The sequence below is a fragment of the Dipodomys merriami genome, unplaced genomic scaffold, assembly GCF_024711535.1.
Source record: "Dipodomys merriami isolate MVZ:Mamm:240054 unplaced genomic scaffold, mDipMer1.0.p SCAF_1, whole genome shotgun sequence".
Classification (NCBI taxonomy): domain Eukaryota; kingdom Metazoa; phylum Chordata; class Mammalia; order Rodentia; family Heteromyidae; genus Dipodomys; species Dipodomys merriami.
Window position 1 is genome coordinate 142,532,217 of NW_027202270.1, and position 25,550 is coordinate 142,557,766.

Here is a 25,550-nt window from a genome sequence, read left to right on the forward strand (position 1 = left end):
ATGTAATTATGCGGTAAAGTTTAGATTAGAACATTTGTAACACGCAAGGACAGAAAAGTTTTCTCTATAAAACTTAAATTTTAATTATTTATTTCATGAAGTATTACAGATTAGTACACCAACTCAATGCAGTTCAAAGTGCTTGGGGTGCAATTGAAAAAAGAAAAAGGAAATGCTTGTAAGCTTACATTTTACAAATCAGACAAATAGATTTTGACAGGAATTAAAAAACTAACTTATTTTAACAACAATAACAAAATTATGATACAACATGGTTTTTCTGGCAAACAGAAAATATATTAACTTCTTTACTTTCCAGGACCTTATATAAAGGTTTCTCATTCCTTATGTAGCATGTTGGAGATACGTTTATACTATACCTCTTGCAAGTTATACTGTGCTGCTTCCTGAATATGAGCCTTTAAAGATTCATTTTCTTCTTGAAGATCCTTAAAAATAATAAGTGTGAATTGATATTCAATTATTTTGAAGTTGTTTTTTACTTTTGTTTTTAACTTCTCACCTGTAGCCATTTCCCCCTACTCTCCAGGTCTTTCTCCTTCTCTTCTAAAATAGTCTTCATAGTATTCATCTGTTCCTCCTTTCCTCTTAATCTGAAAATAAATTGGTAATTATTACAAATGAAAATATCAGATGACCATAAAAAGCATAAGTACTCAAGCCTAGAAAAGTATGTTTCAGGTAGTTCTGAGTCCATACTGATTAAAATAAACTAAAAAGTACTTAAAGTAGAAGAGATTTTGGAGAAATAATCAAATTAGGGACTATATGATGATTTTAAAACTGCTTTGCACCAGAAGCCAGTGGCATTACAGGAACACTTATAATCCTAGAAACTCAGGATGCTGGGTTCTGGACGACTAAGGTTCGAAGTCAGCCCAGGTTGAAAACACCTTGAGACTCCATCCCCAATTAACTAACAAAAGGCTGGGCTGGGGCATGACTCAAGTAGTAGAGCTGAGAATGTGAGGTACTGCATGGTCAAGCCCTGGAACCAGTTTAAAAAAAAAACTATCATGAAATATCCAGATATCGAATGATTCAGCTATCTTAAACTATTATCAGCAAAGTTGGACATCTCATTAAAACTGATTTGAGTATACCAGGCACTGGTGGCTCATATCTATAATACTAGCTACTCAGGAGGCTGAGATCTAAGGATTGTGATTCAAAGCCAGCCTAGATAAGAAAGCCCATTTTTGTTTGTTATTTTATTGTCAAGGTGATGTGCAGAGAGGTTACAGTTACTTAAGTAAGGTAGTCTAACTTGTTACCCCTTCCCTCATTTTTCTCCGTCTTTCCCTCTCCCTGCAAGTTGTACAGATCAGTTCCAACATCTTGTCTTGTGAGTATTGCTGTTGCATAGGTTCCCCCTTTGTCTCACCATTTTGTTGTTCCCCTTCCCTAGCTCATATAAACATATATGCAATATCTAAGGTACCAAAATCAAACACCATAGGGGAAAAAAACACAAAAGAAAAAAGAAATCACATACTACACTGAGAACAACAACAACAAAGGAAAACTTCTTGTGTTCATGACCAATGGTCAGAACCAAAGACCCAGAAATAAATTTGCAGACTTATAGCCACCCAATCTTCAATAAGGGATCCAAAAAAACAGGGTGGAAGAAAGCCTCTTCAGTAAATCATGAGACTCTTATCTTTAATTAAACACCAGAAAACCAGAAGTGCTGCTGTGGCTCAAGTGGTAGAGCACTTGCCTTGAGCTGAAGAGCTGAGGGACAGTGCCCAGGCCCAGGCCAAGGCTCAGAGTTCAAGCCCCACGACTGACCAAAAAAAACACAACTAGTTTGACTATGAAATGCCAGTTCTACATGGCCATTAAAATGAATGCAACAACTCAAGCTTAAGGCCATATTCAAATTATAGTCAAAGAAAAATGAAACTTTGATCGAACCAAAAAACTAATAGGTTGAAGAATAATGAAAAATTTAAAAGAACTTTGTCCTTTTAAACTAATTTGGCACTTTCTAAAACACTGAGATCAAACTAACTGATTTTCAGTATGTCTTATTGGTGGAAAATAGGGTAATTAGAAAAATGGTACTTACAAATTCTGAAGCTCCTGAACTTGAGAAGTGATAGATAACTAAAATAAAAAGGACAGGAAAAGTAACTTATAATCTTTTAATTTACCTTATTAAGCTTCATAAATATTTATAATATGCACACTTCAAATTAAAAGATGTCAAACTGCAAAGATGTCAATTTCATACCAACATGTGTTCTATTTTCAAACACAGTTCGTGTTTTATTTGTATTCGTGCTTTGTGTTTTACTATCAAACTAAAACTTTAACAGTGAAAGGATAAGATGATTATAATTAATAAGTCTAAATAATGTGGTATTTCTATAGTTGTGAAGATTAAGCATATTATCTAACTGTTCTCACACCTCCCTTCTCTACAGTATCAGAACTCTTGTCAGCCTCATTTTTTAATACCCACTACTCAATGGTACTCTTGACTGTCCTTCCTTATCACCTTTTAAAAGGTCATACAATCTAATAGCACCTTTCACCTCCCCCATTCTCTTCCCATAATGCATTTAGATCTTGGCTTACAGTTAGTGCTTCAGCAAGAGCCTCTCCTGAACTCTCAACTACTTAACATATTATCTTTAATCATTAGCACAAGACTATAATAAGCAGAAGGAATTCCATAAATATTGTTGAATGAATCTGCTGGATGAATGAATTCTCTTTTCCATGCAATCTCATTATTTTTTCAATGAATATTTATCAAATTAATTGTAATAAAATGCATATGTTTCTAGTAATCATGTCTACCTCTGGAATCCTCTATAGAAACTTCGTATTTTGTTCTAGAGGCAAAGGTTTAACAATACACATTATATAAGAAAATCTGGTCCATGCAGTTTATCTATTTTTATAATGAGGGGCTTAAAAAAGAGTTTATGAGTATTTTGGCAAACTAAAGCATTAATAAAGAAAACTTCCTGGAAAAGGGCCTTGTTAAAAGCTTTTAAAGATAATAGATTAAAATATCAAGGACTCTTGGTCAACTCGGGCAAAAAGTAAAGCACTTAAACTCAGTATACATAAAGCACACTATTACAAATTGTTTTCTGAGTAAAAAGAACAACAAATAGCTCATAAATAATACATACACTAATAAATCTGTCATGCTACGGCTCTGGGATTTTTACCTGTTGAGCCTTTTCAAGCTGGACATTTCCTATTTCTTCTTTTAGAGCCTCTATTTCCTGTTTCAAATCCTTGACAATGACAAAATAGACGAGATTGGACTATGGAAACACAGAAGTTGACCAAAAAAATGCAATGCACAGACAAACATAAAATTAAATGATATTAACTAAACTTGATAAACAGAAAAGTCAAACACTGTTCTCTCTTTCGCTCTCCCTCTCTCTCTATATATATACACATACATACATATATGTATGTATACATACCTGAATAGTTTTCTCTTTATTAGCAACTTTGAGAAGTTCAACTTCCAGAAGCTCTTCTACAGTCTTGATCTTTCCATCCTTCTCATGGATCCTTAAATGAACAAATGATACATTAATTTGAATAGAAATCATTAAGATTTACCAAATAAGTTTTTTGGAGTTTTTTGATAGTAACAAAAAAAATCATGAAAGTTTTCTAAATCAACTCCTAGTTTTAAATAAAATATCAACTTATGTTTGCAGGCAAAAGAAGGGAAACAAGCACTTAAAAGCTCCTCCTAAATGAGAATTCTTCAGCAACTACTAGATGATTAAAATCTAGGAGGCATACATAAGGCTGGTGGTGTGCTTTACATAAATTTAAGATTTGTCCCATGAAGAACATAAGAGAAAATCATGTTTCATTAACAAGATTCTAGGCCTTCAAAAGCTATGGCACGACATATAACTATGACATCAAATTTCAACAACATCATACACGCAAAGATTTATCTCTATATAAAAAATCATCTGTTCCTTAATAGCTGCTCCTGCAACATACAAAACAAGTAACAATCTGATATCACATGAAACTAAATGCAATCAATTATGGAAACTGATGTTTTTGTTTAAGTTACATTAGATTTGAGACAACATGACTAATTTCCTTAACCATTAGTGAAAAATTCTACAGTGAAAGTTAAAACTAGTATACATTAGGTATCCCAACTAAACGTAAAAAAGAGATTTATGATTATTTTTGAAAAAAAAAGACTCCAAAAGAAAAAGACTAGTTTATTATAATGGTATCACTTACACTTTCTTAAGTTCTTCAACTACAGATGCAAAAGAAACCTGAAATAAAAAGGAATCTTAGCAATTTTGTTCAAACTAGGCCAGAAAAAGCATACAACTTGTCAATTTGCCTCTACAACAGAATCCAAATGAGAAAACCCAAGAATTTTTTATAGGTTTTTAAATGTCATGATGATAAAAACAACTAGCATTTTAAAAGTATACACTTAACTTTTATTTTAAAATATAGGCCATAAGAAGCATTAAATATTTAAATTATTAAGAAATTTCACCTAATGAGAAAATATAACTAGGACACTGCTTTATATTTAAAGCCTTAATTACCATTTGTATATGCAAAAACTTCTATCAATATAATAAAAAAAAAATCCTATTGGGCTGGGAAGGTGACTCAATGGTAGAGCACTTGCCTTGCATGCCTGCGGCCCTGGGTTTGATTCCTCAGCACCACATAAGCAAAAAGAAAAAAGCCGGAAGTGGCGCTGTAGCTCAAGTGGTAGAGAGCTAGCCTTGAGCTGAAGAGCTAAGGGACAGCGCCCAAACCCAGAGTTTAGGCCCCACGACCGGACCCAAAAAAAAAAAAAAAATCCTAGTAAGCGTAATCTACACAATGCCTGGCATACGGTTATCAATAAACTTCAGCATGATTACCAATCATGTCACTAATTAAATTTCCCCTTGGAGGAGAAAGAGACAAACAACAGACTTGTGTTTTTATATAGCAATTTTGCTGAATGTTTGAAAGAGAACAGTTGTAGAATCTACAATCTACATTACCTGATCATTTTGCTTAGCCTTTAAAGCTTGAACTTCTTCCATCAGGGTTGAATTTTCTGTTCTTAGAGCCTTTTCAAAGACATGTAAGCACAACATAATTTTATTTCCTAAAAAATTAGCAAGTTTCAAAACACATTAGCTTTTCCTTATCTTTAGCTGATTTTTTACTCTTTGGAAGGCCCCAAATTTTAGGTCTACAGTTTTTTAACTTCTACAGCTAGCCAACTAGTATTCTGACAATTACCACCTATGTATTTCTACTTATATTTCCAAAAAATACATAGTACACCAACTTATTTCCTAAGAACCTTATTCCTACCCAATTAGTTAAATCTAAAGAGAATAATAAAACAGAACTGAACTTTTCTTTCTCTAACGTCTCTAACCTCTAACCTCCATGGAATTAGGAAGTCTGCTAGTAATCATTTGTTTATAATTTGCCAGTGAGGAAACATTTATTATCAAACCCAACAATAGTTATCTATCTCATTAAGGCAGTGAAAGCTAAATCAACTATGTATGTGTGTGTGTATTTCTAAAGAAATCTTAAACTTAATGAAAAAGGACATTTTATAAACCTATATAACTTGTAAGGTAAGAGATATAGGGAAATCTCATACAATTAGAATCAAACCCCTTGATATTCATTAAACAAGCACAAGAAAAACAAATCTACAAAATGTTTTACATTCAGTTCCTCCTCTTTAGTGGCCACCTGAATAAGTCCAGCTTCAAGTAATTCTTCTACAGTCTTTAACTTCTCATCTTTCTCTTGAATGCTGAAATTACAAATTTAGAACATTTGTAAATAACAAGAACATCAAAGTTAGAGCATCAAAGTAATTAATATTCCTAAATATTTTACACAGGTCAACACCCTCTATCATTTCTTATACAATTTTTAATTCTAGAAATCTTTCTTCAGTCAGGATCTCAAGATACTTCTTCCTGGGCTGGAAGGTGGCTCAGTGGTAGAGTGCTTGCCTCGCACGCATGAGGCCCTGGGTTTGAGTCCTCAACACCACATAAGCAGAAAAAGCCAGAAGTGGCACTGTGGTTCAAGTGGTACAATGCTAATCTTGAGCTGAAGAGCTGAGGGACAGCACCGGGGCCCAGAGTTTAGGCCCCACAACTGACAAAGGGAGGGAGGGAGGGAAGGAGGGAGGGAGGAAGGAAGGGAGGAAGGAAGGAAGGAAGGAAGGAAGGAAGGAAGGAAGGAAGGAAGGAAGGAAGGAAGGAAGGGTGAATTTAAAAAAAAATGAGGAAGATACTTCCTCCTTACTAAAATGTGCTGAGGTACTATATACTATATGCTAGCCTAGACAAGTCAATCAACTTCTACACAGGACATACATAAATTATAAATAACCTCCTCTATCCAACAGTATACCACACTCTATTTTATCCACATAGTAGAAAGAACTTAAGAACCTAGCTTAATGTAGTTTCAATAATGTTATTACTTCAAAATGGCAGATATGAGTCATCAAAATATAAAAAGAAAAAGCTAAAACTTACCATTTCTCCATTTGTTCCACAACATCTTGATTAGGCTAAAAATTTTAAAAAAATCATCAAAAGTAGTTTAATGCTATTGAGTCTACTTGAGTTAAAACTATTTTAGAAATAAAGTCTGCAAATTGTTTAGGATTATAAATATTTCCAGAATTCAAGCAAGTGCTCTTCTTTGAAGACTAATAGTCACTACAAAATTAATTCAAAGACATAAGAGATATCTACATAGAGAACACAAAAAAATGAAGTACATAGGACACAACGAATTAGTAACATGAATAATTTTATCAGTATCAAAGATAATTTTGAAAAGACATTTTTCTTCAATCCCCTATATGTCTCATATCTTTAAAGTCAGAAGAGGATTTTTTTTTTTTTTTTTTTTTTTGGTCAGTTGTGGGGCTTTAATTCTGGGCCTGGGTGCTGTCCATCAGCTCTTCAGTTCAAGGCTAGTGCTCTACCACTCAAGCCACAGTACTACTTCTGGTTTCCTGGTGGTTAACTGAAGATAAGAGTCAGTGGCTCATGCCTGTAATCCTAGCTACTCAGCAGGCTGAGATCTGAGGACTGAGGTTCAAAGCCAGCCTGGGCAAGAAAGTCCAATAAAAACCACTAGAAAACCAGAAATGATGCTGTGGCTCAAGCGGTAGAATGCTCGCCTTGAGCTGAAGAGCACAGGGACAGCACTCAAGCCCAGAGTTCAAGCCCCACGACCAACCCCCCCCACCCCCCCAAAAAAAAATTGTCTCATGGCGTTTCCTGCTTGGGCTGACTTTGAACGGCAATTCTCAAATCTCAGCCTCCTGAGTAGCTAGGATTACAAACATGAGCCACCAGCACCCAACTCTTTCTTTTTAAAATTTATTTTTTCCAATACTACATAATATATAATTTATATAGGCAAATATACAATACACAAATACACAAATTCTGTTTACAGCTCAATACTTTTTCTTTTTTCTTTTTTGGTGGAACTAGGGAGTTGAATTTAGGGCACTGCACTTGTTAGGCAGATGCTCTACCCCCAGTCACTCCTTCCCCCAAGCCCTTTTGCCTATGTATTCTTAGAATAAAGTCTTCCTGATATGACTGAACTATGATCTACCTGCCTATTTAATCTAATACTGAAGACAAATGAAAGAATGAGTATAGTGTTAATGTTTTAGAAAAATCACTCTGTAACATAATGAGGTGTTTGAATTTATAAGAGAGAGAATCAGGTAGACTTGTTAAATGTGCCAGATTACTAATGAAGGTTCAGATAATTTAGGCTTAATAATTGTTTTGTGAGATGGCATTCATCTTCATGAATGATTTATAAACATACTATATAGTTTTTACAGTATAAATTTTATTTAATGAACTGTGGACATCTATCTTCTTTCTCCTTTTTGATGACCACATAGGGAGTGAGATGTTCTTCCTGTGCCCCTCACTAAGCAGTCTTTTTTTTTTGGGTGGGGGGGGGTTCGGTCTTGGGACCTGAACTCTGGCCTGGGCGTTGTCCCTCAGCTCTTCAGCTCAAGGCTAGCTCTCTACCACTTGAGCCACAGCGCCACTTCCGGCTTTTTTCTTTTTGCTTATGTGGTTCTGAGGAATCGAACCCAGGGCCTCAGGCATGCAAGGCAAGCGCTCTACTACTGAGCCACCTTCCCAGCCCCTAAGCAGTCTTTTTGAACTGCAAGCATTGTGATATTTTTAGATGTTGAAAGCAAACCAAATCTTGCCCATGTAATTGTAACCCCTCTGTACAGTATGTTCACAAAAAATTAAAATTAAAAAAAAAGAAAGCAAACCAAGGAGCTTTAGGCACTTAATGATAAGGGGTTAACATTAGAAACATGTTTGTTTGTTTTTTTAAGTAGAATCATATGATGTGAATTTAGCAATATAAAAAAATAGTTTTGTTTGTGAAAAATGGTAGTACTAAGATGGTTAAGAATTAAGAAAACAGCAAGATTAGGAGAGTATGGGAGAAGTAGTGTATAAAAGAGAATATTTGAGGAGAAAGATCCCAAACCCATTTGGTCAATCTGCTTAGTTGTTCAGAGTTCTACTAGAGAAGAAGCTCATATTTAGCATAGCAATGGGGACTTGTGTGTACGAGAGAATGTTAGGAAAAGGGCCAAAGGGGAAAGGTCAGCTTATGCATCATGTTTTAATGCTTTATAAGCAGATTGGTTTGTGTTGCTACAAGCAGTTTACAAGCATTTTTTAAAATAATGTATATTTTGGTCTTAATGGGTTACAAAATATGTACATATTAAAAGACCATTGAAGCTTATTACTGGTAGTTCAGGCCTGCTATAATACTAGCTACTCAGGTGGTGGAGGTTAGGATTGGAAGAATAGAGGTTTCAGGCCAGTCCAGGCATAAATGAGAAATGCTACCTTAATGAATATCTAGACTTGATGACTCATACCTGTAATCCTAGCTTAGGTTAGATTAGGTCCATGATCCTTACAAAGTGCTTCAGAATTACTGGCGTAGTCCTCTACTCAACCAGACAAAGTACTCTGCACTTTCTACACTATCTCAGCATGTACTAAATATATCAGTTTTGCCAAAAACGGTCATGACTGTTAATACCGTTTTCCCTCAGTCAGGACTGCCCTTAGCTTTTTGGGAAATTCATGCCATCGTTCACAATCAGGCTAGTTGTCCCCTGTGTTGCATCTCCCCTTCTCCTTCAACTAGAATATATTATCTTATCCCCTAAATCTGGATGTATAGTTTACAACTTCTCTGCTTTACACATCTATCTCCACTCAACTCATTCATCTCCATAGCCTTAGCATATAGACAAGTATCTAACATGTATTCAACTAGCAAATACACATTTGATGAACTAGATTACCTTTGATAAACTTACAGTCTAATTAAAGTTTTGTCTTCAACTCATCAAATAATGGAATTGCACAAAACTGACTCAGCAGATCTATCCAACATTTTTACTTTATTAGTCCAAACCCAACTATTTCCTTCCTAGATGATTTCAAGCCTTCATTTTATATAATATAAAGAATTCTTCCATAATGCAATTTAACCAAGCAGTAAGGCAAAGAGAGGAAACTGCCTAGCTTTCACTTAATAATCTTGACCATTGAATTTTAAAATTCACTAGAATAAATCATGCCACTCCTTCACTGAAAAATGCTGGCCTACCAGCATTACTCAAGATGAGTTTTCACAATTATCAAATAATTCTTTTACATAAATAAAAAAATGTGGCTATGAAATTTTTTCCTGGGAACATTAAAAAAAAATTATCTCAGAAAGTAGAGATTCCAGCCTTGAGCCAAAAAGCCAACCTAGAATATGAGGCCCTGAGTTTAAGCCCCAATACCAGCTTCAAACCAAACAAATAACGACAAACCACTTATGAGATACTAAAAAGTTGTCCTTTTAACAGAGTATTTAAGAGTGTGTAAAGAGTGTGTAGAGTGTGTAGAACTGTTATACTAGATAACATTTACAAGAAAGTTAACTCAGTAACAACACATAAGAACTGTAAGTTCTTAGTAACATGGAATTATATATGTATGTGCCCCTGTGTATATGCTGGACCTGAAGCTTGAACTAAAGAGCCTGGATGCTGTTTCTTGAGCGTTTTGTTACTTGTTTGGGGGGGGGGGATCGTTTTTGTTTTATTTGCTGAAGGCTAGTGCTCTACATCTTTAACCACAGTTCTACTTGAAGATTTTGGTGGTTAATTGGGTATGAGGCTCACAGACATTCCTGCCCAGGTTAGCCTTGAACACAATACCCAGCCTGCTGAATAACTAGGATTATAGGCATGAACCACAGGTGCTAGCTAAGAAAAAAAAAGTTAATATTGAAAACATGATACCCACAATGTTATTTAAGATATTACAATGGCAACTCTCGAGGTATCACACAATTTTTCAGTAAAAGGAAGACTTAAACCTGATGGTTTCAAATCTTGTCTAATGATGGAATATTGCCAGCTAAAAGTGCTAAAAGTTTTATAAAGAGTCAGGATTTATGTTTAAATGGACATTATTAAAGTTGAAATTTTAAGAAAGATTTAGAAGTTTCTAAACATTTGTTTTACCTCTACTGATGCTGGTTTTAGAAAGGAAAACACAGAGAAACTACATTCTGCTTTCCTGGGTAAGAATTAACACACACCAATATGTATATTGTATTTTATCAATCAAAGCTATCACTGTTACATATTTCAACAATAAAAATTTAAAATGTCAACCAAACTATACCCAGAAACTATAATATGCATATGGCCATCATTTACTTTCAGTTTTCAAAGATGGTAATTGGGATGAGGGTTCTTATTTTTATCCCTGGTGGTACTAGAATTAAACACAGGGTCTTTTGTGTGCTTATTAGACTAAAGTGCTCTGGAGCTATTCTATTCCCCCATTTGTTTTTGATTTTAGTATTTTTCAAGTAGGGTACCATCTTTGTGCCCTGACCAGTCTAAGAATAAGATCCTTCTACCCTGTTGCCTCAGGCCATGGATATGTGCCATCAGGCTAACCTATTTGGTAAAGGGGAGCTTGCTCACTAACTTTGTGCCTGAAATGGCCTCAAACCATGAACCTAATCTCTTCAGCCCAAATATCTGTGTTAAGACAAAGACAATCGCACCTGGTCAGAGATTCTTATAATTGATAAAATGTTATATCTTTCATAAGCTATACTCTTAACAAAGAATTAAGATTTAAGAATAAAACTTACATGTCACTTAAGCTAAGTGTCCCTTCAACATTTTCTCCTGTTACTTTTTGCTTGCACAAGGAGCAGGGGAATAAGTAAATTATTTCTTAACAAGTAAACAGATATTAAAAAAAAAACTACTTCTAGTAGCAAACCTACTTATATCAGTTCTATACTTGCATAAAGCACATTTCAAAAAGTTATTATTTATGGAAACACGCACCCTTTCTAATGTGTCATCTTATAGCAAGGGTATCTAGAGGGCTGGGAATGTGGCTTAGTGGCAGAAAAATAAAAGGTTTTGATAATTATTCAGTTCTTTACATAGAGGCTTCATTAACGCTAGCAATGCGTAATAAATTGATTTTGCAGGCTGGGAAGATGGCTTAGTGGTAGAGTGCTTGAACTGTATGCATGAAGCCCTGGGTTCAATTCCTCAGTACTACATACACAAAAAAAGGTGGAAATGGCACTGTGGCTCAAGTGGTAGAGTGCTAGCTTTGAGCAAAAGAATCTCAGGGACAGCGCCTAAGCCCTGAGTTCAAGCCCCACAACTGACAAATAAATGCTGGATGCCTGAATGAAAAAGACTGAGGCTCCAAAAATATAAGACTTCCATACCTATAAATTGTTGTTACATTTTTTAATACTTGTGACATTTTTAATTTAGAAGCATGATAAGCACAAGATGAATAAAAATGCAATTAAAAGACATTTAAGCTGGGTGCTGATGGCTCATGCCTATAGTCATAGCTACTCAAAAGGCTGAGTTTGTGGTTTGAACCAAGCCCAGGCAAGAAAATTCATAAGACTCTTATCTCAAATTAACCACCAAAGAAAAGCTGGAAGTGGAGCTGTGGCGAGCTGGTAGAACACTAGCCTTAAGCAAAAAAACTCAAGAGACAGCACCCAAGCCCTGAGTTCAAGACCCAAGATTGCCAAGGAGGAAGAAGGGGAAAGGAGAAAGGGACAGGGGAAAAAGGAACAGGAGAATAAGGAAAGGGAAAAGAGAAAAGGGAAAAGGGAAAAAAAAGAAGGGAGGGGGGAAAAAAAAACATTTAAGCTGAAGGAATACTTCTCAATTATTTAACTTGTTGCCAATTTAGAGGCACCAGCCAGTCATAGTGACACACACCTTTAATTCTAGCTTCCTGGGAGGCTGAAGGAGAATAGAGCTCCAAGGTCAGCCTTGGTGAAAAGTTCAAGAGGCAACTTTTCAACCAATTCCAGGGTATGGTGGTATATTACTGTCATCCCAGCTACATGGGAGACTGAGACTGAAGAATTCTGATTAATCAGCCAAGAAAAAAAAACAGTTCATCACAAGCACCCATTTCGCAATGGAATAAGCTGGGCATGGTAACATGCACCTGTTACCCTAGCTTCACTGCAAGCATAAAACAAGAAGGTCATGGTCTAGTTGCAGGGGCAGGCAAAATTGTAAAATGAGCCCTTTCAAAATAAACAGTGCAAAAATGCCTGGAGGTAAGACTCAGTGGGTGAGTCTCCTTAATAAGTCCCTGAATTCAGACCTCAGAGAAAGAGACAGAGACAGACTGACAGAGACACAGAGATACAGAAAGAGACAGAGCATACCAGGTATTAGTGTATATTGGATATTTGTACCTTATAATTCATGAAAAGCCTTACCTGCTCAGAAACAAGAGTCTGTAGCTTCTGTACCTCTAATTTTAATGTTTTGTTTTGGTCATTTAGAATCTAAGGGGAAAAAAATCAATTTTTATTAAGGAAAGAGAGATAATAGATTTACATACTTATAATGTGACAGGCCAATAACACATTAACACAAAACTTTAATCCCACTGGACACTGGGATGTTCCCTGTCCCAGCAACAGATGCTCAATAGTGGAGACAAAAAAAGTCACCAATGAAAAATCTGTCAAAAATGGTTCGAGTAAACTAAATTATGAAAGCCTATTACAGAACAGGCAAGAAGGCTATCATAAAATTTACTATTTATCTAAGACTCCCATATTCACCTTGGAAACATGTTACAAAATATTTCTAGATTCAGTACAAATAAAAGTTTATAGTATTGCTTAGAAACACTAAGCAGACAAGTTCAGTTACACACCTTAAATTCTTCCATTTTGTTTGAAATCTCACATTGTAGCTGTTCTTCAAGCAATCTTATTTTATCATCTTTAATGTGAATACTATGAGGAAAAAAATACCAATTAAAACTACTTTAGATACTCAGAAGCTTACATGGAAGCTAAGTATACAACTATCAGTTATAGGATAGTACTTTCTACCAAAATTACACTAAAACATAAATATATGAGTGCCTGTATATATCATAGTTTAGTTACCTTTTTTGAATCTTCTCCAACTCATGTGCAGTTGCAGCCTGTGTTTGGAATAAAATAAGAATTTTATTTCAGGTGGGTTGAGAGGGATGGGAGAATACTGAAAGGGGTAATACTGATTAAGATGCATTGTATTTATAAACTGCTTTGTAAAATAGCAACTCCTCTTTGTACAAGGACTTAATGATAATAAAATTTTTAAAATTCAAAAAAGAAACATCAAAAAAATTAGCTCAAAGTAAGTGCTCAAAACTATGCTCTCACTTATTTTTACATATTACATTTCCATACATTTTCAAGTTATAGCAATATCATACATTCTGTATTTTGCTGCCAAATATTTTAGTCACTTTTTATCCTAATAAAAGGTTTGTCCTTCTTAGAAAAGTTGGCAGAAAGCTAAAGAAGCTAGCTCACTAGACTCTTTTTTAAAATGGATTCATGGTATTTCACAATTAATTCATTGAACCAAACATTACATGAAATAGAAACAGAAGATACTTTCAGAAACATATCCCACAGAAAGAAAAACAGAAGTAACCATTGTCATTATTAATTTCACAAAGAAAACTCGGGCTCAAGCATCAACCAAAATAATAACAAATTAAAAGTCTGAGGTAAATGCTCTAAAGCAGTAAAAATCTACCTGTTCATTTGTCAGGGCCTGTAATTTCTGCACTTCGGCTTTTAATAAAAAATTCATATTTTGTATATTCTAGAGTAAGAAAAAAACAGAAAATTTTAATAGACTTGAAAATTTAGAAAACATCTTGTTCTATGTAAGAATTAAGCAAACATCTCAAATTACAAATTTCCTAAGTCAGAAAGAGGAACATCAATTTCTAAATTATATGAATCATACCATGTGATTAAAGCTCTTTGAATTTTTCCTTAGCACTAAAGAAGATTTTATAATTTGGAAGAGATATGTACACTTTTCAAATGAGTTCCAGAATTCTTCATATAAACTCATACTAACTAAAGATCAGAATAATTCAATTCTGAGTTCTATAAAATACTGTAGCTATTTACAAGAATTACTGTACCTTAAGCTCCTCCTCTTTACTTGTTAAGTGATCATGTTCATTTGCTAAAGAATCTTCAGTCTGTTTTATCTGCTTATCCTTTTCTGCAATCCTTTAAGAGGAAACATATTGATGCTTTCAATAAACATTTTACAAACTTATGAACCAACTAATATCATATCATAAATCAAAGAATTAAAAGCCTTAAAGTCATCCTTACTTAAGTAGTTCTAATATAGACTATTTCTATAGTCCCTTTTCATGTTATTAATAATTACCGTAAGCATTACCATAACTCCTTAAGTATATATACCTCATTTTAAAACTGAAGGTCAAAGAAGTGAATTAACATAAGCTCAGAAGTCTAGAAATTTCAAACAAGATTTCAGGTCTTCTCAACTAAAATGATTCAAATCTATGTAAAATTAATATTAGCACAACGAACAAACAATTTTAAGTATACATAGCTAGAAAGAGTGGATATACCTCCCATCAGAAACAGAAACTAATTTGTTTCTACTACTCTCAAAACACAATTACCTTTCCCACATAATTGCTAACACTCCAAATAAAGCAAAATTTCCCCATTTTTTTAAATGAGAAAGCTATCAAAACATAAGACATAATGTTTACAGACCCAACATACTACAGAAGAGAAATTTTAAAAAGCAAAAGTTCTACAAATCTAATTCAGAGTATTTATCAAGTAGGTTAAAGTACAAAGCTAATCTTAAGTGTTGTATCTAACAAGTATCTGTTAGTGATGACTAAACAATTATTAAGAGAAGTGTGAAAAGGCAGGCTTACACTTTATGTAATTCTTCTGCTAGAACTGAAGCAGAGGTCTAAGAAATAAAAACATTAACATAAAAGGATGAGAGAAAGCTTAAACACTGTACTTAATCATCACAATAGAGCTTTAAAAACTAAGAAAAAGTAATACATATAAAGTTGTTAAGGAAGTATCTAGCCAATGATGAGTGTTTAATACAGAATAGCTATCACTCTGAAATTAAGTTTGATCACCAACAACCAGCGTTAGGGAATTATATACCACAAGACTTTTAGAACAAATCGCCAGGCCTAGAACAGCTGATAAGCAACAAATATATAGGAAAAAGTAGCCACAACAGTCATTTTGCATTCCTGTGCTTCTTTTCCTTATAATCCACTTCATAATTAAGCTAATTAAGTATGGTGATACTCACTCATCTTTCCTTTTCCTTTGTGAAAGCTATTTATAGCATTCTCTAAGTAACTTCTGATATATTTTCTACAGCTACCTCTCAAATAACTAAACATCTTGATCCAATTTGAGTTGGTAATTTACATGTATATACAACTTGCTCCTTTTCCTAAATGTTCTTTTCAACTCATTTTAGGCCATTGTCTCTACAAATAAAGCAATTAGAAAAATATGTTTACATGTTCAAAGCTTTTGAGTTTGAACTTGTGTGAATCCCAATAATAAGTTTTTAATGTTAAAACCACTTTCACACAGAAAAGTCAACCTTTTAATCTAGTATTTTTGCTATAAGCAACATTCACAATTTAGAAGTTAAATTAAAATTTATGGTATGTATATTATGGAATCAAGTACTTGGAAGTTCTCATTCTTTTTTTCTTAATGTTAGATCATTTGCATTCTAAAGTCTTTCTATCAATAAATAATGTTGCTGAAGAACAATATCTTAATAATACCATTTTTTTAACTTTGGAGCACTTACCACTAATTTGAAACAGATTCTTTTGCAAATATAATGAAAACTATAGTTAACTCACTACTAGCTCTGTAGTACATGAGCTTGTTTTTTCCCCATGTTAGTCAGTATTTTATGAATACCTTTAATACATAAGCCATTGTTCTAGATACCACTTAATTCCTCTTATTTTATTTTATTATTATTTTTTTATTTTTTTTGGGTCTGGTCGTGGGGCCTGAACTCTGGGCCTGGGCGCTGTTCCTCAGCTCTTCAGCTCAAGGCTAGCGCTCGACCACTTGAGCCACAGTGCCATTTCTGGCTTTTTTTTTTTTTTCTGCTTATGTGGTGCTGAGGAATCGAACCCAGGGCCTCATGCATGCAAGGCAAGCGCTCTACCCTCGAGCTACCTTCCCAGCCCCAATTCCTCTTATTTTATAAAAGGCTTGTGGACATAGTTTCCTCATATCATAAGAGCTCTATAATACTCTTCCCTTTCCAATTAATTAAAGTTGAGTTTCTCTGAGTTTTCCCATAGCATTATGCTTTTAATACTCAATGTTTGGAACTCAGGATCATCTTTCATTGACTCAATAACTAGCCTAGTCCAGTGCCAGTTAAATGACTATTTAAATGGCTGAGAAGCCATCATTAACAATAAGCAATTTTAAAAAGGCATTACCTGAGCTGCTATCTGGGAATGGAATTGCTGAATTTGAGCTTTCAAAGCTTCATTCTGCTCCAAAATATCCTATAAATAACAGCCAAAGAGAAGGGAAAGAGTGTGCTATTAATAAATATCCCAATGACTACAAGAAAAATTACTTACCAGCTTATTTAAGGCATCTTTAGATTTTTTTATTTAAAATAATGATTAAAGTTGGGTATCGATGGCTTACACTTCAGAGTTTAAAGTCAGCCAGGACAAAAAAAGTTCCTAGGGCCCCTTTCTCCAGAAGCATAAATAGGCACACTGTTGTCTAGACATATATCCAGGCAGAACACAAGACCCTATATCTCAAAAATAACCAGGGCAATAAAAGGTCTGAAGATGTAGCTCAGCAGCAGAGCAAGTATTAGGCCCTGAGTTCAAGCGGAAAAAAAGACAATGGTTAAGCATTTACTCTAAGTTAATTTATAAGGTACATTTTTGCTGTTCTTACGAAGAGTCTGAAATTGTGGATAACCACATCTTTAAAAACAACATACTGGGTAAGATTAAGTGTTACCATCAATCCAGAATTGGGAAAAGTATATCTTATTCTCGATTCTAGATACCTAACATTTAATCTTTACTTTCATAAAAGTAAAAATGATACCTGAACTTGCATTTGTAGAGACTCTTCTTTGTTCACTCTTTTTTGCTCTGATTCCATTAGCTGCATTAGTCTTTGCTCCAACTGTTGCTTTGATACCAAGGTATCTGTTAGCTTGCTATGCAGACTCTGCACTTCATTTTCTTTGGCCACAAATTTACTCTGCAAATCTGTAGCAAAATATGACATCTTACAAAGGACTCTTCATTCCTTTTCTAGGAATCATCTCCTCTAGAAAACTTCATCGTGTCTACCCCACTTCCTTTTGCTTTTATCATATCATATTGTATTAATTCATGTATTTTGCTAGCATAAGCTTCTTAAGCCCAGAGATCACTTTTATGTATATCCACAACCATACTTAAAGGTGGGCATACATCATATACTGAATGGCGCACAAACTTTTTTAACCTATTGTATCATGTCCTGGTCCTATTTTTTATTTCCCCAATGTTACCTTTTTTAAATTTTATTGTAAGGATGCTGTACAGAGGGGTTATAGTTACATCAATAAGGTAATGAGTACATTTCTTGTGGAGCATTGTTACCCTCTCTTTTGTTTTTCTCCTATTATCCCCTTCCCTCCCCCGTTTCTTCCCCCAGCCCCCTCACCCCCGCAAGTATAAAGTTCATTTCCAACATAGTGTCTTGTGAATATCATTGTTGCAGTGGGTCATCCTGTGTCCTTGTTTCAGCATTTTATTATTCCCCTTCCCTCCCCACTCAATGTTACTTTAATAAAACTATTCCAATGAGTACCTTCTAAATTCTGTGAACTCGGATACCTTAAAATACCTTGTATTTTGCTACAAAGAAAAATCCTGAAGAAATCTATTGTCTGAAGGCTGGCAAATGTCCTGATTTAAAATAACTTTTCTGTCATTTCACAGAGAGAACTATAAAAGAACTAGGAAAATGAGAAATATGAACTACTTTTATTTCATTTCACAAAAGACAAAGTAAATGTTAAAACAATCACTAACTTGGTAGAGTAGAGGAACAACAACTACCAAAAAAAAAAATTTATAGAGCTCTAAAACCAAGAAAGGCTAATGACAGGAGATACCAGATATTAGGAGAGCTGCTTCCCTGGCCCATACCATCAACAAGTTAAAAAGCAGAGTGTTAGGGAAACCACCACTACCACCATGGATAAAAAGATATATGTATGCAATTCTATGTCTATTTTTGAAGAAAGACAAAAGGAACAAAACTAAACTTAAATGTAACTTAAAAGTTAAACACATAGTGGTCATATTTGGGATAGAAGGCAGAACACAGAACTGAGAACATAATTTCAAACTACTAAGAATAAAAGTTAAAAAATGGAAGTAATGCCTTCAAAATTTTGTAGAGAAAATTATTTTCAACTTAAGACTTAACATCCAGTAAATATACCAGCTACATCTTGAAAGGAGAATAAAAATGTTTTCAGTTATGTGGGGCCTCTACATATTTCTCAGCATACTCTCAGGCAAAAAAAAAAAAAAACAAAAAGTACTTTACTAAATGAAGGAGAAAAACAAGAAAGACAAGCATAACAAAAGATCCAGAAAAAAAGGTAGAAAGACAAAAGTAATCTCAAGAGAAGACAACTATGGAGCCAACCTAAGTACTAACTAGAACAAGAAAACTAAAGACTGAACAAAGAATATAAGCCAGGAAAAAAATTGTGAGTTTCTAAAAGTTAATATGTTGAACAACATAAGGATGAGAGATGGGCTGAGTTGGATGGGTTAGACTGGGTGTAAAGGTTAAGAGAAGTTTAATCATAGATAAAAGTAACTTTTAAGTAGGCAATAAAGCAATAATTAGGTCCAGAAAATAAACAGCTGGTAAAGGAAAGAATCAGTTTTACATATAGCTTGGCTCAGCATTCTACTATACATAATGTATAATCAATATTGACAATCAAAAAACATACATTAACAATTCAGGCCAATGACAAACAGGCAGGTAGGAGAAATGATGTGGGAAGTAAGTCCTCATTTTCTCCAATAGATAATCAGACTTCTATTAAGAGAGACCAGTGTAGGTACTGACATGTTTGCTTAGAAACAAAAACACTAAAACCAAAAGGGAAAAATTTGAAATGTTACAGCTAGTAAGTAACTTTATTTTCTACAGTTATATCACTTATAGTTTTAATCCTTTTAGTGAGATTTCTGTGCTTCACTGGTGGGACATAAAATATGAAATATTAGCCTAAAAAAAAGAAAAAAGGCATGGTACAGGTGGCTCAAACCCATAATCCTAGCTACTCAAGAGGCTAAGATCTGAAGATCACTATTCAAAGCCAGCCTGGGCAGAAATCTGTGAGATGAGATTCTCATCTCCAATTAACCAGGAAAAGCTGCAAGTGGAACTGTGCCAAGTGGTAGGGCATTAGCCTTGAGCAAAGAGCTCAAGAACAATGCATAATCCCTGAGTTCAAGCCCCAGGACTAGAACAAAAAAAGAGAAATGGGCCTTTACATATCTTCTGTACACTTAAACATTAAACAGATAGTTATTCTAGAGATAGAGGATTCAGACAAAATCAAAAGTCTAATGAGACAAAAATTCTATCTATCTTATTATTTGGAACTCCCTCTTTTATGGAAGAAGAGAATAGTGGAGACATAAATAACATATAGAACACAAGCTCCATTATCTCCAAGATGGATCCTTCAAATTATGAATAGTAAAGAGTAGAAGTTAAGGTTTTTTAAATAGCTCAAAACTGCTTGAGGTAATCTTCTCACTACTATTCTCCTCATAACTCAAGACCTAGGCACTGTCCTTGAGCTCTTTTACTCAAAGCCACCACTCTACCACTTTGAGCCATAGCACCACTTCCAGTTTTCTGGTGGTTACTGCAGATTAGAATCTCATGACATTTCCTGCTCAGGCTGGCTTTGAACCATGATGCTCAGGATCTAAGCCTCCTGAGTAGCTAGAATTGCAGGTGTGAGCCACCAATGCCAGCTTATGAATCTTTTCTTAGAAACAAAAAGTGAAAAGAAGAGTTAAATCAAGGAAGCCAAAGGAGGAAACTACAGGAAAAAAAAACAAAACTTTTTTTGTCAGTCATGGGGCTTGAACTCTGGGCCAATGCACTGTTCCTCAGCTCTTCAGCTTGAGGCAAGCACGCTACCACTTGAGTCACAGTGCCACTTCCAAAAAAAAATTTTTAATAGGTTTTAATAGCTTTTAAACAGGCTTCTATTTCCCTAATATGTTCTGAAAGTTTGCCTACAACTTGATGTTTTAGGCTAAACTAGTAGATTTTAAAAGCTATTTTTTACTGAGCTAGAAGAAACCAAAATGCTAAATATACTCTTCCTCACAGATGGATAAAACATTGCATGCATAGTTGACATTAATGCCTTGTACCTTACCTTGCTGTGCTGCCTCATGCTCTGCTGTTCGTTTCCTAATGTAGCTTTGAACTTCATCCCATCTCCTCTCAGCTTCTTGTAATTGAACCTTGATATTTAAAATGAGAGAAGGATAAATCCTCACCAATACAAGACTTCAACAAGGCATTTTCTACTTGTATCATTTACAACAATTTATCTTCTACATTTTAATAAAACATAATGCTCATAATCTGCCAGCCAGAAGTGCAGCTGTGGCTCAAGTTGCCTTGAGCAATAAAGATCACAGACAGTGCCCCAGTCCCTGAGTTCAAGCCCTAGAACCAGCACCAAAGAGAGAGAGGAGAGGAAGAGGGGAAAAAAATGGGGGGAGAAGAGGAGGGAGGAGAGAGGGAGGTAGAGAGGGGGAGGGAGGGACGAAGGAAGGAAGGAAGGAAGGAAGGAAGGAAGGAAGGAAGGAAGGAAGGAAAAAGAAAAGAAAATGCATAAGGCTCTCGAGTACATATAAGATAAATCAATCTGCTCCTCTTTCAATAAGCCTGAGAAAAGTCCATGCATCCATGCATCTCTTCACAGTATGAACATCTCATTCTATCAAGTACTATTCTAGTGTCTGAAAATACAGTATGTAATATTTTTGTTTATTGTGGCTCAAATGCAAGCCACTGCAGCAGTATTTGTTCTTATTTTCAATTAAAGGGAAAACTAATCCAAAGTGCTAAGAAAAATATTGAGATTTTCAAGTTGCAAATGATGAAAAGGATGTTTAAAAGGTAATTTTAGTTCTAGGCATCTACCCTGAACAACAGAAACCAATATACAAGGACACATGCACCTCCATGTTTATTGCAGCACTGTTCACAATAGCTAGGATATGGAAACAACCCAGATGCCCCACCACAGATGAATGGATCCAAAAATTGTGATATCTATACACAATGGAATATTATGCAGCCATTAGAAATGACAAAATAATGGCATTTGCAGGGAAATGGATGGAGCTAGAAGAAATCATGTTTAGCGAGGTAAGCCAAGATCAAAAAGACAAACGATACATGGTCTCCCTGAAGAGTGGATGTTAAATCCAAAATGTTAGGTGATACGACAAAATTAACAGGACTTACGAAACAAAGAACTTCCACTCATATGGTCGAAACACTACTAAATATCCCCATGCTGCTGATCACATGTATGGTATATATGTGGTACACCGTTATATGCTATAGACCCTGATAGACAATTTGCTCCAGGAAAGTTAGAATGAGCTTATGACTTTAAATGAGAATCATCGTTCCACAATACTGTGGAATTTGGGAAATTATGTAATCACTTAATCACAATAAAAAAAAAAAGAACCTCGGGGAAGGTAGGGAGGGAAGGGATAGTAGGGGGAAAACAATGGAGGGGGAAACAATGCTCAATAGGAAGTATACTCATTACCTTACTCATTTATTCATGTAACTGTAACCCTCTGTATAGTATCTTTACATTAAAAAAAAGGTAATTTTAGCCACATGACATTTCCCTAAATATGTAGGCCTTACATACCCTCAAAAGTGAAATTAAATTCCACTACTTACTTATGCTAGTCAATCAGCTAACTATATTTTCCTATCTTCAGTCTTTAGTTTCAAATTCAAGTTTATATTCAATTCTTTCATCAAGACATTTCTGTATAGCCAGAGCACTTAAATTATGTGTCTTATTAAACCTCAAATTGTGTTTCTCAAATTTAAACACACATTTAGGTTACCGAGTAAAATATCTCTATTACTCAAAAAGTAATAAAAATGGAAATATATTACCTTCAACTGGGTGACCGCTTGCTCAGCATTCTTCTTTTGAACTTCCTCTTGCTGTAGCTTTCCTGTTTTCTCAGTCAGCTCATTTACCAACCTAGCATAATCCTGGCGTAGTTTATTTAGTTCTGCAGACTGCCTGAAAACAATAACTACATTAGGAACCTTTCATTATTACACATATACATAAGAATAAATACAACATATTTTATGTTAGTTTTGCTGAACTGGTAATCCTGATGGCAAAATGAAAAGGAACGCAACTGATCATTAATAGTCAAGTTGGGGTAGGTGAAATTCTTAAATAATTTTAATGATAATTATATCATTTCTAAAAATATAAAATATCAAGTAAAATAGATGATTAAAAACTCATAAGCACAACTAGACAATGTCATTCTTAAAGTTCTCTTCTAGAAACTTATTAAACTCAACCAATTCATTGCTACTGGACTATTCTGGTTACCCAGAGAAAGAACATTTTTTAATTCTAATAAAATAAATTTTCATGTTATTAAAAAATAAAAAATATTAAGTAAGGTGGAGTGCTTACTTCTCTGTATTATTATACTATGAGTTTCTACAAATTACTATTTCTTTTTTTTTTTTTTTTTTTACAAATTATTATTTCTTGGTGAGGCTGGGAGAGATTAGGGACATCAAAGGAAGGGGTGAAAGATAAAAGAAATGACACTGATCAAAATGTATTGTACTCATAAACTGATGTGTGTGTGTGTGTGTGTGTGTGTCTGTGTGTCTGTGTGTCTGTGTGTCTGTGGTCTGTGTGTGTGTACGTACACCAGTTCTCAGAACCTGAAGGCTACCACTTTACCACCTGAACCGCAACTCCACTTCCAGCTTTTTGGGTGGCTTAATTAAAGATAAAAATCTCATGGACTTTTCCACCTTGGATGGCTTCAAACCAAGATCCTCAGATCTCAGCATCCTGAGTAAGCTAGGGCAGTGGCATGGGCCACTGGCACTCAGCTTTAAATATAAATTTTCTCAAGTGGCTCAAGAATCATCTATATCCTATCTTATCTATAGCAATGTGTCTTTACTTGTAGACTCCTGAGCATCACCTGAGAGCCACAGAGCTTTTTAAATTAGTCAGGTGCTATTCAGAATAATGAAGTTAGAGAATTCTGTCATAGGGGACACATGGTTTAAAACTTTAAATTCAGTCTGATAAATTTTAAGAGTGCTCCACTAGTAGAAATATATATGTATATAACATACATAAAAAGATACACGTTCATTATATACACATATGTGATATGTAGTTGATATGTAGCTAAAGTCCTTCACACAGTGAAAAAGAATTGTTTATAAAAGTAACTCAATTTTACAAGCAATTGTAAGAAACAGAAGTCTAAACAATTACTAACAAATATTATTTAAGAAAATACTCTAAAAAGAAATGTATTCATCACCTGACTTATGTAACTATATCCCCTCTGTACATCACCTTTACAATTAAAAGTACTTTATATTTAACTTAAAATATAACATTTTAGAAACATACTTGCTTTCCAGCTGGTTTGTAGTATTGCTGACTGCATCTCTCAATATACCATTTTCCTGCTTCAAGTGAGCTATCTCTGCTTCCATCTGCTCTCGAACTTGTTGAAACTATTTTACACAAAAAAGATTTAGAAAAGAAAAACTGACAAAGCTATTTTTCCCCCCAACACCCCCCAACACTCAGTGCTTATTGAAACATGTCCCTAGTCTTTATGCTTTTAGTGCATTTTTCAGGTAAGGTCTCATGTTTGTTTGTTTGTTTTTGCCAAAGCTGGCCTCAGGCAATGATTTCCACCTCCTGAGCAGCTAGAAATACAGGTGTGCTAGCTTTCCTGCCAGCTTATTTAAGATATGATCATTAATCTACTCCTACATTCAGCCTCTTATCTTCCCCACAACTCCCACAGCCTCCAACAGAGATCTGTCCCTGTTTGATGAGGAGCTGGGAAAAAGGATATGTACCATTATACCTGGCCCAAAAGTTACCTATTTAAAAGAAATTTTACTATCATGAGAATGTAAAAAAAAACATGTAGAATAAAATCAGAATTATTCTTTTCAAGTAAATATAAACACATTTAAAGAACTTTATTGATAGTATAAACTGATAAATGTAAATAGAAGCTGCAACAGAATAAAAAATAAGGCTAGCCATTGCTTTATTTGAAATATAAAACACCTAATTTCAGAATTAAAAGATTTAGGTCTTGCTTACTCAATATAGGGTTACACCTGCCTGTCAGTTTGATATTAGCAATATTTTTAAATGAAAGAGTTCAGTTATCTAAAGTTTAAAAACTGAAAATATACTCAAATGCACTTATATTGTCACAAATTGAAACATAATTAGATAATACAAAAACCTACCTGAAAAATATCCTGACTACTAGTAAATATAAACATACTATGGACTAACTCATGACTATAATACTACCTACATAGGAGGCTGAGATGTGAGGATCCCAGTTCAAAACCAGCCCAAGCAGGAAAGTCCATGAGACTCTTATCTCCAATTAACCACCAGAAAACTGGAAGTGGCGCTGTGGCTCAAGTGGTAGAGCACTTGCCTTGAGCTAAAGAGCTCAGGGACAGCACCCAGAGTTCAAGCCCCATGACCAACAAAAACAACAACAACAAAAAAAAGACTAACATATTAATCTTTTCTTTTCCTGGTCCTGAGGCTTGAACTCTGAGCCTGGGTGCTATCCCTGTGTTTCTTTTTTTGCTCAAGG

General features: G+C 34.7%; 1 protein-coding gene across 10 annotated transcripts in view; it reads right to left on the reverse strand.

The window, feature by feature from the left end:
- Ktn1 (kinectin 1) overlaps positions 1 to 25,550 on the reverse strand; it is a 91,027-nt gene that overhangs the window by 34,252 nt on the left and 31,225 nt on the right. For 5 of the 10 annotated variants that reach the window (XM_070032976.1, XM_070032973.1, XM_070032972.1 and 2 more), the window contains exons 8-27: positions 24,320 to 24,426; positions 22,801 to 22,933; positions 21,017 to 21,104; positions 17,641 to 17,807; positions 17,004 to 17,072; positions 15,429 to 15,466; positions 14,643 to 14,733; positions 14,243 to 14,311; positions 13,600 to 13,637; positions 13,362 to 13,443; positions 12,916 to 12,984; positions 6,570 to 6,604; positions 5,740 to 5,830; positions 5,052 to 5,120; positions 4,276 to 4,313; positions 3,480 to 3,570; positions 3,213 to 3,281; positions 2,096 to 2,133; positions 524 to 614; positions 381 to 449 (exon numbers count right to left, since the gene is read on the reverse strand). In XM_070032976.1, coding sequence (XP_069889077.1) covers positions 381 to 449; positions 524 to 614; positions 2,096 to 2,133; positions 3,213 to 3,281; positions 3,480 to 3,570; positions 4,276 to 4,313; positions 5,052 to 5,120; positions 5,740 to 5,830; positions 6,570 to 6,604; positions 12,916 to 12,984; positions 13,362 to 13,443; positions 13,600 to 13,637; positions 14,243 to 14,311; positions 14,643 to 14,733; positions 15,429 to 15,466; positions 17,004 to 17,072; positions 17,641 to 17,807; positions 21,017 to 21,104; positions 22,801 to 22,933; positions 24,320 to 24,426 — 1,542 coding nt within the window. The remainder of the gene's footprint in view (positions 1 to 380; positions 450 to 523; positions 615 to 2,095; positions 2,134 to 3,212; positions 3,282 to 3,479; positions 3,571 to 4,275; positions 4,314 to 5,051; positions 5,121 to 5,739; positions 5,831 to 6,569; positions 6,605 to 12,915; positions 12,985 to 13,361; positions 13,444 to 13,599; positions 13,638 to 14,242; positions 14,312 to 14,642; positions 14,734 to 15,428; positions 15,467 to 17,003; positions 17,073 to 17,640; positions 17,808 to 21,016; positions 21,105 to 22,800; positions 22,934 to 24,319; positions 24,427 to 25,550) is intronic. The other 5 variants (XM_070032977.1, XM_070032975.1, XM_070032974.1 and 2 more) reach the window with 2 other exon arrangements.